The 21,555-nt window shown below is 43.5% G+C and overlaps 1 protein-coding gene across 3 annotated transcripts in view; it reads left to right on the top strand.

Annotated features, from left to right (window-relative positions):
- Positions 1-21,555, top strand: part of LOC106613399 (nectin-1) — a 610,857-nt gene that overhangs the window by 480,290 nt on the left and 109,012 nt on the right. Inside the window, exon 7 of one of the 3 annotated variants that reach the window (XM_045724944.1) lies at positions 4,848-5,124. The exons of the other annotated variants lie outside the window; for them this stretch is intronic. Within the exon in view, the coding sequence (XP_045580900.1) occupies positions 4,848-5,109 (262 nt within the window). The 3' untranslated portion in view covers positions 5,110-5,124. Of the gene's footprint in view, positions 1-4,847; positions 5,125-21,555 lie in introns of those variants that run through there. 3 annotated transcript variants of the gene reach the window in all.

The raw sequence follows: 21,555 nt of genomic DNA, 5'->3' as shown, positions 1-21,555 counted from the left end.
CTCTAACTGTAGACATAACAACCCCCCTCCTCTAACTGTAGACATAACAACCCCCCTCCTCTAACTGTAGTAGAGACATAATAAATATAAAACTCTATTCATTACATGTTGCACTACCTTTGGGGTCAGGTCCCATAGGGATTCCTCTGATCACTACATAGGAAATAGTTTGCCATTTGGGACGATATGTGTCGACATTTTGTCACCATACTATTTGGTCCAGGAGGTTCATCAGTAGTCCTCCTCTTTCCCAGAGGTCATTGATGTTATACCCGAGGACTGGCAACACAGTGAACGTACATCCCACTCTCTTCCTTGTTCTGTCAGGGAAAAGTGGATAGACTTGATGACATCGACGCAGACTTCTAGGCCTTCGTATTGGAGGGTTACTTGATTGTGGTGCTGTCTTGATTTGACAATTTCAAATCCGTTGAAAAAAAAAAAATCAGGTGTTTCAATCACGCTCTGATTGCAGGGAATTTTTTTCTCATACTCCCCTACACCACACCACTGTGCTTAGGTCCCAATTGGCACCCCTATTCCCTATTTAGTTCACTGCTCTTACAGGGCCCCGGTCAAATATAGTGCACTAAATAGGGGATTAGGGTGCCATTTCAGACGCAGACACTGTCCCAGTGTTATGGGGGATAAACAGAGATGAACAGTGGCTTGATGGGCTTTCGTATTTAATAGATTCATTGCCTTTATCGTGTATTGTTAATTTCAGTTTTAGAGTAATCTACAGTAGAGACTAATATTGAGATAAATTAAAGTGACAGAATGATAAATACGGCATGAACTCTTGATTTCTTTCTCCAGAGGTGGAAAAGTAAAGATACCTTCATAGAAAATGATTCAGTCAAAGTCACCTTGTAAAATACCTCTGGAGTAAAAAAGTCTCAAAGTGTCTGGTTTTTTAAAATATTTATGTATCAAATGTAAATGTTAATTATATAATATAATTAAGTATCAAAAGTAAAAGTAAAAATCATTTCAAAATCCTTATATTTAAGCCAACCAGAGGGCATCATTTAGATTTCCAGGGGAACTCCACCAATCAGACATCATTTACAAATTAAGCATTTGTGTTTAGTGAGTCCTCCAGATCAGAGGCAGTAGGGACGACCAGGGATGTTCTCTGTTTAGTGAGTCCTCCAGATCAGAGGCAGTAGGGACGACCAGGGATGTTCTCTGTTTAGTGAGTCCTCCAGATCAGAGGCAGTAGGGATGACCAGGGATGTTCTCTGTTTAGCGAGTCCTCCAGATCAGAGGCAGTAGGGACGACCAGGGATGTTCTCTGTTTAGTGAGTCCTCCAGATCAGAGGCAGTAGAGACGACCAGGGATGTTCTCTGTTTAGTGAGTCCTCCAGATCAGAGGCAGTAGGGATGACCAGGGATGTTCTCTGTTTAGTGAGTCCTCCAGATCAGAGGCAGTAGGGACGACCAGGGATGTTCTCTGTTTAGTGAGTCCTCCAGATCAGAGGCAGTAAGGACGACCAGGGATGTTCTCTGTTTAGTGAGTCCTCCAGATCAGAGGCAGTAGGGACGACCAGGGATGTTCTCTTGATACTGTAAGTGTGTGATTTGGACCATTTTCCTGTCCTACGAAAGCATTCAAAATGTACTTTTGGGTGTCAGGGAATTAAGTAGTACTTTTGGGTGTCAGGAAATTAAGTAGTACTTCACATCAGTTAGTATCTAATGAGCATCTCCCGTCTTTATCCTCTATATATTATTAAATGATCCTCTGTAATATTTATATTTAGGTTTCCTCCTCTTCTGATGGCAGCTAGCCCTGCGTGACTCTGTTCTGAGGGAGGCTGACAGCATTATTTATTATAATTAAGGACAGCAAAAAGCTATTAAAAGAGATATGGGATGGGAGCCCTTACTTAGCCCCTATTCTGTCTCGCCACAGTGACTCAGGTAATTTCCCTTTGCCTCAGAGAAGCGTCTCTGCCAGCTGCTACCCACACAGGAAGAGAGAGGGAACATAACATAATAAAGAGAGAAAGAGAGGGAGAAAGAGAGAGGGAGAGAGAGAAGTGAACAGGGAAGAAGACAGAGAAGGATCATGCAGCAATAGCTAGAATAACAAGAAACAATTCCAGTACAAGAACAGAGAGAAGAGATTACAGAGTAAAGTAGTACACACAACTCACACTTAACACCTCTCACCACAAACCTCTCGCCACAAACCACAAACCTCACACCACAAAACCTCTCATCACACACCACAAACCTCAAATCTCACACCACACACCTCAAATCTCACACCACACACCTCAAATCTCACACCACACACACACACCTCTCACCACAAACCTCTCACCACAAACCTCTCACCACAAACCTCAAATCTCACACCACACACCTCACACCACAAACCTCAAATCTCACACCACACACCTCTCTCCACAAACCACAAACCTCTCACCACAAACTTCACACCTCACTCCACAAACTTCACACCTCACTCCACAAACCTCACACCACAAACCTCGCATCCCACTCCACAAACCTCTCACCACAAACCTCACACCTCTCACCACAAACCTCACACCTCTCACCACAAACTTCACACCACAAACCTCACACCACAAACCTCACACCACAAACCTCATACTTCACACCTCACACCACAAACCATTGGTGTGGGACACCTGGTCAAGGATAAGGAGTAGGAAACTAGGTATGTGTCCCAAATGACCCCCTATCCCCTATATAGTACACTACAGTTCATCAAGGCTCATAAGATGACCATAAGCCTCTGGTCAAAAGTAGTTCACTATATAGGGAATAGGGTGGCATTTGAGACGCAGGCCTAGGTGTTTGGTTGCCAGGCTAGGAGAGGGTTGTCATTATGCTATAGTCCATTATCCATGTTTCCTCCAGAGGCACATGGGTGGGTGTGTACGGGGACGTGATATTGCCTCTCCTCCCTATCTGGGAATATCACCAAGACAACCCGAGCTCCGGAGCATAACATCTGGGGTCTAGATGCACACAGAAGTCCTTCATCAAATCACATGACAAGATGAGGATGCTGTTTTGATACTTCAGGGTGCTCCACAAATCATCTAATTGATTAGATATTCAAAAGGTTTGAATATTACCATTTCAGATGGGGATCTAGCTACCCTACATTACATGTGTTAGAGTTCCACATCTAGCTACACTACGATACATGTGTTAGAGTTACAGATCTAGCTACCCTGCATTACATGTGCCAGAGTTACAGATCCAGCTACCCTACATTGTGTTAGAGTTACAGATCTAGCTACCCTACATTGTGTTAGAGTTACAGATCTAGCTACCCTACATTACATGTGCCAGAGTTACAGATCCAGCTACCCTACATTACATGTGTCAGAGTTACAGATCTATCTACCCTACATTACATGTGTCAGAGTTACAGATCCAGCTACCCTACATTACATGTGTTAGAGTTCCAGATCTAGCTACCCTACATTGTGTTAGAGTTACAGATCTAGCTACCCTACATTACATGTGTCAGAGTTACAGATCTAGCTACCCTACATTACATGTGTCAGAGTTACAGATATAGCTACCCTACATTACATGTGCCAGAGTTCCAGATCCAGCTACCTTACATTACATGTGTCAGAGTTACAGATCTAGCTACCCTACATTACATGTGCCAGAGTTACAGATCCAGCTACCCTACATTACATGTGTCAGAGTTACAGATCTAGCTACCCTACATTACATGTGTCAGAGTTACAGATCTAGCTACCCTACATTGTGTTAGAGTTACAGATCTAGCTACCCTACATTGTGTTAGAGTTACAGATCTAGCTACACTACATTACATGTGTCAGAATTCCAGATCATATGCGTTTGTCTTCTATGTTCGCTGCACTGAACCCACGTAAAATACCAGATACCACACTGAACCCAGGTCCAATACCAGATACCACACTGAACCCAGGTCCAATAGCAGATACCACACTGAACCCACATCCAATCCCAGATACCACACTGAACCCAGGTCCAATAGCAGATACCACACTGAACCCAGGTCCAATAGCAGATACCACACTGAACCCAGGTCCAATAGCAGATACCACACTGAACCCAGGTCCAATAGCAGATACACCACTGAACCCAGGTCCAATAGCAGATACCACACTGAACCCAGGTCCAATAGCAGATACCACACTGAACCCACGTCCAATACCAGATACCCCACTGAACCCAGGTCCAATAGCAGATACCCCACTGAACCCAGGTCCAATAGCAGATACCACACTGAACCCACATCCAATAGCAGATACCCCACTGAACCCAGGTCCAACAGCAGATACCACACTGAACCCAGGTCCAATAGCAGATACCACACTGAACCCAGGTCCAATAGCAGATACCACACTGAACCCAGGTCCAATAGCAGATACCACACTGAACCCAGGTCCAATCCCAGATACCACACTGAACCCAGGTCCAATAGCAGATACCACACTGAACCCAGGTCCAATCCCAGATACCACACTGAACCCAGGTCCAATAGCAGATACCACACTGAACCCAGGTCCAATAGCAGATACCACACTGAACCCAGGTCCAATCCCAGATACCAAGGAGTCCAAGAAACCACACCCCACCCAGTCCAATGCCTCCAGTACTTTTCAGGAATGCTTTCCAAGACAAATAAAATCTACAATCACGAACCAGATGCACTCCTCTCTCCCATTGCTTTCTGCCTCTTTATCCTCTTTCTGCTAATCTGTATCTCTGTTTCTTCTGTTCTTCTCTGTTTCTCTCTCACTCTGCTGCCAAAGTAACCGCTGTCTGTTTCTGTCCCCTTTCGCTCCTCGTCCTCCCAGCATCGCTGTGGCTGTGGTGGATGGTACTGTTGTGACACAGCCTCCTCCTAGCGATTCAGTTGCACCTCCGCCAGAGCCCGATACTGTTGTGACACAGGCCACCGAGAAGCCTGAATCCCCCACAAGGAAAGTAATGGCACCTGCCCCCAGTCTACCCTCCACTGGTACCACCCCACCCCGCTCTCCCCCACTAGGTCCCTGTATCTTGTTGCCTGCATGCAATGGTGGCCTGAAATTAATATACTTGAGCACACGATTGTAAATATTGATAAGTATAATACCAAATGAATGCCATATCATCACCTTCAGGGCAAATAGAACCTCACAGTGGAGGCGTTATCACAAGAACACACTGTTAGAATTAACAGGAAGTTTCTGATTGCGCTTTTATATCTGATACAAATAAAACCGATATTTTTTTTTTTTTTACCCCTTCAAGTTGATGAAACACAATCAGATTAGATGTGCTGAACACCTTCATCTTAAACGATAAGACTAAAGATGATAAAACATTTAATTCAAATATCTTTAAGATAAGATTTTCTCAAGTTTATGGCTCGTAAATGTTCAGAACCAAACACATTCTAGGCCTCATCATTGTCTTGAGGGGAAAGAAAACTTGAAAATGTAATATATTAGAATATTAGAGAATAAAAACTATATTTTTTTTATAATTATGATACACGTCTTCGTGATACATGTGCCAAATGTTACTACTCTGTTAGAGTTGTCAGTCATAATAAACCATTTTAACAGTGCTCTATCTGACTGGCTATCCTTCTCTACCTCTGCATCTCTCTTTCCTCTCCTCATGTCTGGCCGTTTGCATGGATGTCTGTCTAATGCCGTCCTCCACTGTTCTGTACAGTGTGCATGGCAACGTTCTGTCCTGTTGTCTTTGTCGTCATGGTGATAGGCATGAGACTCTAAATGGAATGATACTGTGTGTTATACATCTATTGGTTTCCCTGATCAATATTCTGTATTTCTTTCAAGTTTGTTGTCAAGCTTGTCATGGAAAAAAAGATCATTGTTTCACCACAAAGTAAATGGATAAATTCCATTTTTAAAATGTTGAACTGTGTTTGACGATAAACTGATTTCTTTGCTGAAGTGAAAACAAGTGAATGCGAATGGCAGGAATGTGAATTGTATGGCAAAGTGGAATCATCATGAAGAGATTCATAGTCATAAATAAATGACTGTGCATATTAATGGATGTCAGAGAGGGTTTAAATGGGTAGCACAATATTTCGCTGGGTTTAAAGGTGGCGTCCAGTATTTAGATGGATTTAACCCTTGTGTGGTGTTCGGGTCTGTTGGACCCAATTTCAATGTTTCCTAAGAGACAAATGACACAATTAATTATTTTTTTTCAACCTGAGACTCATTGGCCTTGGCTCATTTTCTGCGAAGAACATGTAAAATAACATATTTTAATTTAGTGCACACTGTGCACCCCTCTACACATTTATATCACATATGTGGTGTTCTGGTCCACTGGACCCGAAGGTAATAAAAGTGTGGAAAAGTGTGTGCTGTTTCAACATAGCACCAAGAACCTGTCTGTCTCCCTGCTTGTCTGTCTGTCTCCCGCTTTTCTCGCATTATTTACCCTTTGTATTGTGTGAAACTACACAATGTCTTGCGGGAACCTGCACAATGTTATTACAATACATTATTTTCGATACATTGTGAAAAAAAAAAATCTGTATTTTTCCACACTCTACCCCAGCCACGTACTTATTGGGGGAGGAACACAACAAATAAAAAGCTTTGCTTGTGTGGCTCCTTACCACAATCAGTGTGGCAAAAATATTCTCTGCTCAGAGGGCCTTAGAAATCATTCTTTGCAGAGAGAGAAGCTAGTGTGGAAGGAGCGTCTTCCACTTTGGAAGATGAAGAATTTTCAGAATATGAGGATCATGTCTCTGTCAATTCGGAGTCTGACAGTGAGTTGGAAGAAGAGGATGAGATTGACCCTCAGCCAGCCCCCAGGACCAGGCCGTCAGCAGCCAGGACCAGCCAATCAGCAAATCAGCAGCCTGCAGGAGGAGAAATATGGATGGCAAAACATTGTGAAATTGAATGGTCTTCTTGCCCAAGGAATGAGACAAGGCTGCCAATGTAATAAAGATGCAACCAGGGCTGATGCGTATGGTGGTTACTCATGTGCAGGACAAAAAGTCTTAATAACTGTTCATCCCAGACACCATGCAGAAAATCATTCTGGACTGAAATAATTTGGAGGGAAGTGGTGTTTTTTGCAGAGAGATGGACCAAACTCATTTACATGCATATTTTGGTGTTTTTTTTTTAATTCTTGCTGGTGTTTTCAGATCCAATGGAGAATCCACAGAGTCCCTGTGGGATGCAGAAAACTGGCAGAGAACTTTTCTGTGTAACAATGTCTCTGGAAAACTTCCAGGATTATCCGCTTCGATAACCGAGACACCAGACCAGCTCTGCAGCAGAGAGACAAGCTAGCTGCAATCAGGTCAGTGTGGAACAAGTGGGTGGACCGCCTTCCCCTGTCTTACAACCCTGGTCCCAACGTTACTGTTGATGAGCAGCTTATGCCATTTAGGGTCCGCTGCCCCTTCAGGCAGTACATACCGTCTAAACCCGTAAAAATATGGGATCAAGATCTGGGCTGCCTGTGGTGCTGCTTTATCATACGAAAAAAGAACCCAGAGCTCACACCTTAGCTGTTGAATACATAGAACAGGCCTATCAATACCTTTAAGTTTGTGTTCACGGCCGACACGTCCCTAGTGTCCTACATACAAAAGAAAGGGAACAATGTGGTACTCACGAGTACGCTGCATAGGGATGGGAGAATCTGTGGCCAGGAACATCAAAAAAACAGAAATCATAATGGATTACAATGCCACAAAAGGAGGGGTGGACAATTTAGACAAGCTAGTGACTGGCTACAGCTGCAGAAGAAGAACCCTACGCTGGCCGCTTGTGATATTCTTCAACATTTTGGACATCTCAGAGTACAACGCGTCGGTCATCTGGACGGCGTTGAACCCAGATTGGAACAGAGGGAAGCTCCAGAGGAGACGGTTCTTTCTCCAGGAGCTGGGCAAGGCATTGGTAAGACCTCGAATCCAGAGGAGGCAACACATCCCAAGGACCTCAGCTTCTGCAGCCGTCGTGACCCATCCGCCTGATCCACAGAACCAACAACTCCAATACAGGAAGTAAGTGTTAGTGATGATGTTGCATGTGTGTGTGTGTGTGTCTGACTCTCCTACCTTGGCCTGCTGTAACTATTTATTTGAACATTTTTTTCACCTTTATTTAACCAGGTAGGCCAGTTGAGAACAAGTCCTTTATTTAACCAGGTAGGCCAGTTGAGAACAAGTCCTTTATTTAACCAGGTAGGCAAGTTGAGAACATGTTCTCATTTACAACTGCGACCTGGCCAAGATAAAGCAAAGCAGTGCGAGGAAAAACAACAACACAGAGTTACCTCTACACATGGGATAAACAAACGTACAGTCAATAACACAATAGAAAATCTGTATACAGCGTGTACAAATGGAGTAAGGAGGTAAGGCAATAAATAATAATGACTAATAAATAGGTGAAGTAACTACAATTTAGCAATTAACACCGCAGTGATAGATGTGCAGATGAGGATTTGCAAGTAATGTGCAACTATATATGTGAGTAAGTGAGATGTTAGTAAAATCCCTGAACTCGTGTTTTCATCATTTTAGATTGCAGCCGGTAGCAACAAGAAGAAGCGCTGTGATGTGTGTGGACCCAAGAAGGACAGGAAGACACAGTACACATGCATCAAGTGGAAGAAATACATTTGGAACACAAACACAGTTAAAACGCTGTCCCTCATGTGGTGTGTACGCCGGCCTTATTTTGTGTTCATTGGGGGCTCCTTTATAATTTCCATAAAATACTGTTTGTTAAAATTTGTCCTTCCAATTTGTTCAGTTCAAAGCAATAAACATCAATAGTGATGAAAACCTTGTTTCATTCATATTTGTTCAAGATAAACATGATTTTAACCACCCATGTCTTGATTATATAAAAAAAATAATAATAGTGCTTTTAATGAAAAATGTGATCTAGCAGCTATATGGCAAATATTACGTATGCTATCTATTTTGCTTGTTATAAATATAAGTCGACGTTTAGGTATTTAGTATTTTTATGTAAATTGTTATGGCTGTATTGTTTTTAAAAACCCATTAATGTGTCCATCAGACCCGCGAACTTTGGGTGAATAACAAAAACATGAACACCACACAAGGGTTAAAGGGGTAGTCCAGTTAAAGGGATAGTACAGTTTTTGGCCGAGTTTAAAGGGGTAGTCCAGTATTTAGCTGAGTTTAAAGGGGTTGTCAAATCAAATCAAATGTATTTATATAGCCCTTCGTACATCAGCTGATATCTCAAAGTGCTGTACAGAAACCCAGCCTAAAACCCCAAACAGCAAGCAAAGCATGTGAAAGAAGCACGGTGGCTAGGAAAAACTCCCTAGGAAAAACTCCCTAGAAAGGCCAAAAACCTAGGAAGAAACATAGAGAGGAACCAGGCTATGAGGGGTGGCCAGTCCTCTTCTGGCTGTGCAGGGTGGATATTATAACAGAACATGGTCAAGATGTTAAAATGTTCATAAATGACCAGCATGGTCAAATAATAATAATCATAGTAGTTGTCGAGGGTGCAACAAGCACGTCCGGTGAACAGGTCAGGGTTCCATAGCCGCAGGCAGAACAGTTGAAACTGGAGCAGCAGCACGGCCAGGTGGACTGGGGACAGCAAGGAGTCATCATACCAGGTAGTCCTGAGGCATTGTCCAGTATTTAGCTGAGTTTAAAGGGGTAGTACAGTATTTAGCTGAGTTTAAAGGGGGAGTACAGTATTTAGCTGAGTTTTAAAGGGGGAGTACAGTATTTAGCTGAGTTTAAAGGGGGAGTACAGTATTTAGCCTAATTGTTCCAATCTCATTGTTGCTAACCATGTTAATGAGAGCTGAGCGCTGGATAACATGTACAGTATGTGTGCTCCCTTTGCATGACTATATACAGGGAGTACCAACATTTCGTTTTGTAAATCAATGCAGGTAGTCTAGTTATCCATTTGATCAGTTATTTAGCATTCCTGTTTAGCAGTCTTATGGCTTGGGGGAGGAAGCTGTTCAGGGTCTTGTTGTACCTCTGAGGAAGCACAGTTCCCTCTCAGCCCAGTCAAAACTGTTCGCTGCTCTGGCACCCCAATGGTGGAACAAGCTCCCTCACGACGCCAGGACAGCGGAGTCAATCACCACCTTCCGGAGACACCTGAAACCCCACCTCTTCAAGGAATACCTGGGATAGGATAAAGTAATCCTTCTAACCCCCCCCTCAAAAGATTTAGATGCACTATTGTAAAGTGGTTGTTCCACTGGATATTATAAGGTGAATGCACCAATTTGTAAGTCGCTCTGGATAAGAGCGTCTGCTAAATGACTTAAATGTAAATGTAAATGTTGTTGGTTTCAGACTTTGTGCGGTAGCAGAGAGAACAGTCTATGGCTTGGGTGGCTGGAGTCTTTGAATTTTTTTGTTGAGCCTTCTGGTATAGATGTCCTGGATGCCAGGGAGCTCTGCCCCAGTACTGTACTCACCACCCTCTGAAGCGGCAGCTCTAGCCTTTAGCTCAGTGCGGATGTTGCCTTTAATCCATGGCTTCCGGTTGGGGTATGTACTTACGTACACTGTAGGGACGACTCCTCAATGTTATCGGATGAATCCCAGGAACGTATTCCAGTCTGTGCTAGCAAAACAGTCCTGTAGCTTAGCATCCGCTTCATCGGACCACTTCTGTATTGAGCACATCACTGGAACTTCCTGTTTGAGTTTTTATTGAAAGCAGGAGGATAGAGTTATGGTCTGATTTGCCAAAGGGAGGGCGAGGGGAGGGCCTTGTATGGGAGTTATGGTCTGATTGGCCAAAGGGAGGGCGAGGGGAGGGCCTTGTATGGGAGTTATGGTCTGATTGGCCAAAGGGAGGGCAAGCGAGGGCCTTGTATGGGAGTTATGGTCTGATTGGCCAAAGGGAGGGCGAGGAGGGCCTTGTATGGGAGTTATGGTCTGATTGGCCAAAGGGAGGGCGAGGGGAGGGCCTTGTATGGTCTGATTGGCCAAAGGGAGGGCGAGGGGAGGGCCTTGTATGGGAGTTATGGTCTGATTGGCCAAAGGGAGGGCGAGGGAGGGCCTTGTATGGGAGTTATGGTCTGATTGGCCAAAGGGAGGGCGAGGGAGGGCCTTGTATGGGAGTTATGGTCTGATTGGCCAAAGGGAGGGCGAGGGAGGGCCTTGTATGGTCTGATTGGCCAAAGGGAGGGCGAGGAGGGCCTTGTATGGGAGTTATGGTCTGATTAGCCAAAGGGAGGGCGAGGAGGGCCTTGTATGGGAGTTATGGTCTGATTGGCCAAAGGGAGGGCGAGGGAGGGCCTTGTATGGTCTGATTGGCCAAAGGGAGGGCGAGGGAGGGCCTTGTATGGGAGTTATGGTCTGATTGGCCAAAGGGAGGGCGAGGGAGGGCCTTGTATGGGAGTTATGGTCTGATTGGCCAAAGGGAGGGCGAGGGAGGGCCTTGTATGGGAGTTATGGTCTGATTGGCCAAAGGGAGGGCGAGGGAGGGCCTTGTATGCATTTCTGTGTGTTTAGTAAAGGTGATCTAGAGTGTTGTCGCATCTAGTTGCACAGGTGACACTCCGGGTTTCAGTTTCCCTGCATTAAATCAATGGCCTCTGGGAGAGCATTTCTTGTTTGCTTATTGCCCTATACAGCTTGTTGAGTGTGGTCTTAGTGCCAGCATCAGTAGGTGGTGCTAAATAGACAGCTAAGAAAAATATAGATTAAATAGTTTGGTCTAATACAGCCGTCGATGAGAACGGGGGCGTGCTCGGTCCTCCTAATACAGTGAGGTATTCTAATTCAGACATGCAAAAACTCGAGACATCCTTAATTTTAGAGTTTGTGCACCAGCTGTTAACACTCTTATCCGAGTTTGCCGTCCGGTCTTGGCGATGCATAGAAAAAACAACAAGATTTATATTATCCATGTCCCATTTCAACCACAAATCTGAGAAACATAGGATTTTACATTTTTTCAGGTCCTGTTGATAGGATAGTCTCGAACTGAACTTATCCAGTTTGTTCTCCAGTGACTGCACATTTGCCAATAGAACAAGAGGGCAATGGCGGTCTATTTGCTCGCCGACTTAGTCTCATCTGAATGCCGCCTCACCTGCCTCTCTTTCGCCGCTGTTTCGTCTTTCGAGTCCCGGGGATTAGGGCCTGGTCCTGAGTAAGCAGAACATCCAAAGCTGCTGACTCTTTGAAGTAGAAATGTTCATCCAAATTCAGGTTAATGATTGCTGTTCTGATGTCCAGAAGCTGTTTTCTGTCATAGGAAATTATGAAGCAAAGACATTTACATCCACATCAATATCCGGTTATTATTCAGGATACTCAAGTATTCTTTTTTTTGAGTTGACGTATATACATATCATATCCTGTTTACAATAACCAGAAAAAAAGCATGTTTCCCATTTATGAGAAACCCGGATAAGATGCCTGGGATAGGCTGATCTTAGACGTTGTACTGTGGCATGTAAACATCTTATCCTGTTTACTGTTGTTTCTCACTGTATGCTACCTGAGCAGTTCAATCCACCACAATAATTCCATAATAATTTATTTTGCTGATACTCCGTACCTGACTGTATGAACCTGAACCTACTGGCATAGGCTCCTTTCACCCCTAATTTAGATACATTTCTGCTTATAATTTTCAACAACATACTGGTACTTCCAAGATGGCGTAGCAGTGCGGACGTGTTTGTTGTTGTCCCGTGCAAATGTTATGTTTTTTTCATCTTTTTTGTATATATTGCAATATATTTCAATCTCTTTTTGAAATATACCTTCCGGCAACTCCCCTCACCCAATGTGATACGGATCTGCTATTTTTAGACCTTATAGCCAGAACCTCCATCAGAAGCTAACCTGCTAATTAGCTACTAGCTATTTAGTCATTGTTAGCCACTGTTAGCGGCCTTTACCTTTAGATCAGACACCAGCCGCTTTTAGCCTGGATAATACCTGCCAGTCTGCACTGATGTCAACCCTGAGAATATCGGACTGCTTTTCTCCACTACATCACTGGATTCTTGCCGTAAGCTCTGGACCATTACACCAGATCATCGCAGCAAGCTAGCTGCTACCGAGTGGCCCAGCCCCGAAGCTAGCTTTGAGCCAGGCCCATCTCAGGCCCATCTCAGTGGACCCTATGATCCCTCGGCTACACAGCTGATGCCTCCCGGACTCTTCACTAACACGACTAGAAGCCACTACATCACTGGATTCCTGCCATAAGCTCAGGACCTTCGCACCGGATCTAGTGGCTGGTGACTATAGTGGCTAATGCCCTTGTCCTGAAGCTAGCACCAGTTAGCCTTGAGCTAGGTGCATCTCCTGGCTAGCAAACAAAATTACTCCAGCTACAATACCTCTTTTGCCAATTGGCCTGGATCCTTTGTTGACACGGAGCCCCGCCGATCCATCACGACTGGTCTGCCGATGTAATTCCGTCCGATGTGCCCTCAACCAGCCTTGCCGGACGTCGGTGAAGACGCTTCTACTAGCCCCGGCCTGCTAACTTTATGAACACCATGTTTCCCGCTTGCCTAGTGTAGTAACGACCACCTAACGGCTTCCCTGTTTCATCTATTGCTGTTCACTGGACCCTATGATCACTTGGCTACATAGCTGATGCCTGCTGGACTGTTCATTAACCACGGTACTCCATTTTGTTTATTTTGCTTATCTGTCGACCCCCAGCCTCGAACTCAGGCCCTGTGTGTAGTTAACTGACCCTCTCTGCCCATTCATCGCCATTTTACCTGTTGTTGTCTTAGCTGATTAGCTGTTGTTGTCTTACCCGTTGTTGTCTTAGCTAACTCTCCCAATCAACACCTGTGATTGCTTTATGCCTCGCTTTATGTCCCTCTCTAATGTCAATATGCCTTGTATACTGTTGTTTAGGGTAGTTATCATTGTTTTATTTTACTCCGGAGCTCCTAGTCCCACTCAAAATGCCTCAGATACCTCCTTTGTCCCACCTCCCACACATGCGATGACCTCACCCAACCAATGCCTAGGTTTACCTCCACTGTACCTGCACTCTACCATACCCCTGTCTGTACATTATGCCCTGAATCTATCCTACCACGCCCAGAAATCTGCTCCTTTTATTCTTTGTCCCCAACGCACTATACGACCAGTTCTGATAGCCTTTAGCCGTACCCTCATGCTACTGCTCCTCTGTTCCTCAGGTGATGTGGAGGTTAGCCTGTGTGTCCCCAGGCGCTCTCATTTGTTGACTTCTGTAACCGTAAAAGCCTTGATTTCATGCATGTTAACATCAGAAGCCTCCTCCCTAAGTTTGTTTTACTCACTGCTTTAGCACACTCCGACAACCCTGACGGTATTGCTGTGTCTGAATCCTGGCTTAGGAAGGCCACCAAAAATTCTGAGATTTCCATCCCCAGCTACAACATTTTCCGTCAAGATAGAACTGCCAATGGGGGAGGAGTTGCAATCTACCGCAGAGATAGCCTGCAAACTTTTGTCATACTTTCCAGATCTATGCCCAAACAATTCGAGCTTCTAATTTTAAAAATGAATCTCTCCAGAAATAAGTCTCTCTCTGTTGCCGCCTGTTATAGACCCCCCTCAGCTTCCAGCTGTGCCCTGGACACCATATGTGAATTGATTGCCCCCCATCTATCTTCAGAGTTCGTTCTGTTAGGTGACCTAAACTGGGATTTGCTTAACCTGTCTGGGCCAGTGGGATGCTTGCGTCCCACCCTAATCAACAGCCAATGGAATCGCATCGCGCTAAATGCAAAACCTCATAAATGCTATAACTTCAATTTCTCAAACATATGACTATTTTACACCGTTTTATAGATACACCTCTCCTAAATCGAACCACGTTGTCTGATTTCAAAAAGGCTTTACAGCAAAAGCAAAACATTAGATTATGTCAGCAGAGTACCCAGCCAGAAATAATCACACAGCCATTTTCAAAGCAACTAGCATGCATCACAAATACCCAAAACACAGCTAAATGCAGCGCTAACCTTTGACAACCTTCATCAGATGACACTCCTAGGACATCATGTTACACAACACATGCATTTTTTGTTCGATAAAGTTCATATTTATATATAAAAACAGCATTTTACATCGGCGCATGACGTTCAGAAAATCTTTTCCCTCAAATGCGCTACAATTTACAAAATTACTATTCGAAAACATTGTTAAAATGTAATATTGTCATTCAAAGACTTATAGATTAACATGTCTTGAATGCCATCGCTTTGCCAGATTTAAAAATAACTTTACTGGGAAACCACACTTTGCAATAAACGACGTGGTATGCCCAGAAAAAAAGTCTAGGCTATAAATGTTGGAGCCATCTTGGAATGATCAACCATCAAAAATACTATTGTAAATAATCCCTTACCTTTGATTATCTTTATCAGAAGGCACTTCTAGGAATCCCAGGTCCATAACAAATGTAGTTTTGTTCAAAAAAGTTAATAATTTATGTCCCAATAGTGTTAGTGCGCTCCGAAGGCTAGTGAAAATGTACCGTATGCGTCTGACTTGTCGTCAGGAATGAGCAAAAAAATATATATTTAAGTTCTTTCAAACATGTCAAACGTTGTATAACATAAATCTTTAGGGGCTTTTTCAACCAGGGCTTCAATAATATTCCATTGGGACGGTTGCATTGTCTTTCAAAACGTTTCGAAAAGGGAGAGTACCCATGGGCGCCGACGTCACAATGGTAATGGCCCATCCCCTGTGACCAAGTTCCACAGCCTCTCTTTCAGTCAATTTTGATAGTAGGAGACTCAAACCATGTTGTAAAGACTGGGGACATCTAGTGGAAGCCATAGGAAGTGCTAAATGATTCACAAGCCCCTGTGTGTTTCAATAGCAAATGTTTGAAGTGATATCCACACATCAGATTTCAGTTTCCTGTCAGGATTTGTCTCAGGGTTTTGACTGCCATATGAGTTATGTTATACTCACAGACACCATTCAAACAGTTTTAGAAACTTTAGGGTGTTTTCTATCCAAATCAAACAATTATATGCATATTCTAGTTACTGGGCAGGAGTAGTAACCAGATTAAATCGGGTACGTTTTTTATCCGGCCGTGCAAATACTGCCCCCTATCCCCAACAGGCACCCCAACTGTCCTACAATTTAAGCTAGATGCCCTCAATATCAAGGAACCCACCAGGTACAACTCTAAATCTGTAAACATGGGCACCCTCATAGATATTTTCCTGACCAAGTTGCCCTCAAAATACACCTCTGCTGTCTTCAACCAGGATCTCAGTGATCACTGCCTCATTGCCTGTATCCGTTATGGGTCCGTGGTCAAACGTCCACCCCTCATCACTGTCAAACGCTCCCTTAAACACTTCTGCAAGCAGGCCTTTCTAATTGACGTGGCCTGGGTATCCTGGAAGGATATTGACCTCATCCCATCAGAAGAGTATGCCTGGTTGTTCTTTAAAAGTAATTTCCTCACCATCTTAAATAAGCATGCCCCTTTCAAAACATGTGGAAATAAGAACAGATATAGCCCTTGGTTCACTCCAGACCTGACGACCAGCACAAAAACATCCTGTGGCGTACTGCACTAGGAAGTCAGGAACCAATACACACAGTCAGTTAGGAAAGCAAAGGCTAGCTTTTTCAAAGAGAAATTTGCCTCCTGTAGCTCTAACTCCAAAAAGTTTTGGGACACTGTAAAGTCCATGGAGAATAAGAGCACCTCCTCCCAGCTGCCCACTGCACTGAGGCTAGGAAACATTGTCACCACCGTGTACGGCTGGCCATGCTTTCCTCCTGGCTACCCCATCCCCGGCCAACAGCTCCGCACCCCCCGCAGCTACTTGCCCAAGCCTCCCCTGCTTCTCCTTCACCCAAATCCAGATAGCAGAAGTTCTGAAAGATCTGCAAAACCTGGACCCGTACAAATCAGCTGGACTAGACAATCTGGACCCTCTCTTTCTAAAATTATCCGCCGCCATTGTTGCAACCCCTATTACTAGTCTGTTCAACCTCTTTCGTATCGCCCAAGATTCCTAAAGATTGGAAAGCTGCCGCGGTCATCCCCCTCTTCAAAGGGGGTGACACTCTAGACCCAAACTGTTACAGACCTATATCCATCCTGCCCTGCCTTTTTATAGTCTTCGAAAGCCAACCTTCTCAAACAGATCACTGACCATTTCGAATCCCACCGTACCTTCTCCGCTGTGCAATCCGGTTTCCGAGCTGGTCATGGGTGCACCTCAGCCACGCTCAAGGTCCTAAACGTTATCATAACCGCCATCGGTAAAAGACAGTACTCTGCAGCCGTCTTCATCGACCTGGTCAAGGCATTCGACTCTGTCAATCACCGTATTCTTATCGGCAGACTCAACAGCCTTGGTTTCTCAAATGACTGCCTCGGCTGGTTCACCAACTACTTCTCAGTTAGAGTTCAGTGTGTCAAATCGGGGGGCCTGTTCTCCGGACCTCTGGCATTCTCTATTGGGGTACCACAGAGTTCAATTCTCGGGTCGACTCTTTTCTCTGTATATATCAACAATGTTGCTCTTGCTGCGGGTGATTCCTTGATCCACCTCTACGCAGGCGACTCCATACTGTATACATCTGGCCCTTCTTTGGACACTGTTAATACATCTAGACGTTCCGCTAGCGGAACACCTGCTCCATTATCCAATGATGGGCGTGGCGCGAAATACAAACTCCTCTAAAATACAAAAACTTCCATTTTTCAAACATATGACTATTTCACAGCATTTTAAAGATAAGACTCTCCTTTATCTAACCACACTGTCCGATTTCAAAAAGGCTTTACAAAGAAAGCAAAACATTAGATTATGTCAGCAGAGTACCAAGCCAGAAATAATCAGACACCCATTTTTCAAGCTAGCATATAATGTCACAAAAACCTAGAAGACAGCTAAATGCAACACTAACCTTTGATGATCTTCATCAGATGACAACCCTAGGACATTATGTTATACAATACATGCATGTTTTGTTCAATCAAGTTCATATTTATATCAAAAACCAGCTTTTTACATTAGCATGTGACGTTCAGAACTAGCATACCCCCCGCAAACTTCCGGGGAATTCGCTAACATTTTACTAAATTACTCACGATAAACGTTCACAAAAAGCATAACAATTATTTAAAGAATTATAGATACAGACCTCCTCTATGCACTCGATATGTCCGATTTTAAAATAGCTTTTTGGTGAAAGCACATTTTGCAATATTCTAAGTACATAGCCCAGGCATCATTGTGCCTTCCCTGTGGCTCAGTTGGTAGAGCATGGTGTGTGCAACGCCAGGGTTGTGGGTTCGATTCCCACGGGGAGCCAGTACAAAAAAAATGTATGAAATGTATGCATTCACTACTGTAAGTCGCTCTGGATAAGAGCGTCTGCTAAATGACTAAAATGTAAAATGTAAATCACGGGCTAGTTATTTAGACACCCGGCAAGTTTAGCACTCACCAATATCAGCTTTACTATTATAAAAGTTTCATTACCTTTTGTTGTCATCGTCAGAATGCACTCCCAGGACTGCTACTTCAATAACAAATGTTGGTTTGGTCCAAAATAATCCATCGTTATATCCGAATAGCGGCGTTTTGTTCGTGCGTCCCAGACACTATCTGAAATGGTAAATCAGGGTCGCGCGCATGGCGCAATTCGTGACAAAAAAAATCTAAATATTCCATTACCGTACTTCGAAGCATGTCAACCGCTGTTTAAAATCCATTTTCATGCCATTTTTCTCGTAAAAAAGCGACCAGGAATCCGACCAGGAATCTCCTTTTAGCTAAACTGAGGAAAGTAAACAAAGCTTTCGGTCGACGCGGGCACGAGCCTGAGTCTCACAGTACTGTAACCAGCCACTACCCAAACGCGCTACTTTGTTTCAGCCAGAGCCTGCAAAGCCACGATTCAGCTTTTTACCGCCTTCTGAGACCCTATGGCAGCCGTAGGAAGTGTCACGGGACAGCTAAGATCCTCACTCTTCAATAAACAGAGACAAGAAGAACGACACCTTGTCAGACAGGCCACTTCCTGCCTGAAACCTTGTCAGGTTTTTGCCTGCCAAATGAGTTCTGTTATACTCACAGACACCATTCAAACAGTTTTAGAAACTTTGGAGTGTTTTCTATCCATATGTAATAAGTATATGCATATTCTAGTTACTGGGTAGGAGTGGTAACCAGATTAAATCGGGTATGTTTTTTATCCAGCCGTGAAAATACTGCCCCCTAGCCATAACAGGTTAACAAACCTCCAAACGAGCTTCAATGCCATACAACACTCCTTCCGTGGCCTCCAACTGCTCATAAATGCTAGTAAACTAAATGCATGCTCTTCAACCGATCGCTGCCAGCACCTGTTCGTCCGACTAGCGTCACTACTCTGGACGGTTCTGACTTAGAATATAGAATATGTGGACAACTACAAATACCTAGGTGTCTGGCTAGACTGTAAACTCTCCTTCCAGACTCATATTAAGCATCTCCAATCCAAAATTAAATCTAGAATCGGCTTCCTATTTCGCAACAAATCCTCCTTCACTCACGCTGCCAAACATACCCTCGTAAAACTGACTATCCTACCGATCCTTGACTTCAGCAAGGTCATTTACAAAATAGCCTCCAACACTCTACTAAGCAAACTGGATGCAGTCTATCACAGTGCCATCTGTTTTGTCATCAAAGCCCCATATACCACCTACCACTGCGACCTGTATGCTCTCGTCGACTGGCCCTCGCTACATATTCGTTGCCAAACCCACTGGCTCCAGGTCATCTATAAGTCTTTGCTAGCTAAAGCTCCGCCTTATCTCAGCTCAATGGTCACCTTAGCAACACCCAACCGTAGCACGCGCTTCAGCAGGTATATCTATCTCACTGTTCATCCCCAAAGCCAACACCTCTTTGGCCGCCTTTCCTACCAGTTCTCTGCTGCCAATGACAGGAACGAATTGCAAAAATCGCTGAAGTTGGAGACTTATATCTCCCTCACTAACTTTAAGCAGCAGCTATCTGAGCAGCTTACCGATCGCTGCAGCTGTACATAGCCCATCTGTAAATAGCACACCCAATCTACCTACCTCATCCCCATATCCTACTACATAACTCATCCCCATATTGTTTTTATTTACTTTGTTTTGCACACCAGTATTTGTACTTGCACATCATCATCTGCACATCTATCACTCCGGTGTTAAATTGCTAAATTGTAAATACTTCGCTACTATGGACTATTTATTGCGTCCTTACTCCATTTGCACACACTGTATATAGATTTTTCTATTGTGTTATTGACTGTACTTTTGTTTATCCTACGTGTAACTGTGTTGTTGTTTTTTGTCGCACTGCTTTGCTTTATCTTGGCCAGGTCGCAGTTGTAAATGAGAACTTGTTCTCAACTGGCCTGCCTGATTAAATAAAGATGAAATAAAAAATTTAATAAAATAAGAAACATTTGGAAGGCGATATTAAAATTCTGACACGTGGAAGGCCATTTTTTGGTCTATAGTTACGTACATTCAGCTTCTCTTCTGTCATAACTTGAAAACTAAATATAGTCTCACCAGAATAATGTCTAGTTAAGTCTAGGTAAAGTTGTCTGTTTCGTTTAGGGACCGGAGGAGAGAACGCAACAATTTCAAAACAGTGGAAAAGGTTGTTCCCGTGCAAAAATATCCAAATGTCATTAGTTTGACCGATTTTAAGTAAATGAAAAGATGAGAAATCAATGAAAGACGTTTCTGATTCGACTTCACCTCATCTTGAATATCTTGGATATATCATCTTGGATATCTTGGATATATCTTATTGGATAATCTTGGATGTATCATCTTGGATATTATTTTATGTTGTTGAAATGCTGTCTGCTTGAATAACAGTTCCAAAGATAACATCTTCACACACATATGTTCACATTTTCTGAAGAGATGGTAAAATAAATAATTCTTCTCCACTCCTGTTCCCGTGACAAAAATTACCATTTGTTGTATAATTTTACTGCAAGAAATGCATAATTATGTATGAGTTAATATTATATTACTCTACATGTGAGAGGTTATAGACCTACAGATTTCAGTTACTGTTCCATTTAACCCATATGAACTTAAATTAGAATGTTCTGTTTATTCATGGTCAAGGGATTCTAGGGAGTGGGATATCAAAGGTGTAGTAGCAGCAGTAGTAGTAGCAGTAGTAGCAGTAGTAGTAGTAGTAGTAGTAGTAGTAGTAGCAGTAGTAGTAGTAGTAGTAGTAGTAGTAGCAGTAGTACTAGTAGTAGTAGTAGTAGTAGTAATAGTAGCAGTAGTAGTAGTAGTACTAGTAGTAGTAGCAGCAGCAGCAGTAGTAGCAGTAGAAGTAGTAGTAGTAGCAGTAGTAGTAGTAGTAGCAGCAGTAGTAGTAGTACTACTACTAGTAGTAGTAGTAACAGCAGAAGTAGTGGTAGCAGTAGTAGTAGCAGTAGTAGCAGTAGTAACAGTAGTAGTATCAAATCAAATTTACATTTATTCTGTAGCCCTTCTTACATCA

The sequence above is a fragment of the Salmo salar genome, chromosome ssa09, assembly GCF_905237065.1.
Source record: "Salmo salar chromosome ssa09, Ssal_v3.1, whole genome shotgun sequence".
NCBI classification, from domain to species: domain Eukaryota; kingdom Metazoa; phylum Chordata; class Actinopteri; order Salmoniformes; family Salmonidae; genus Salmo; species Salmo salar.
This window is presented reverse-complemented; position numbering and strand designations above follow the sequence as displayed.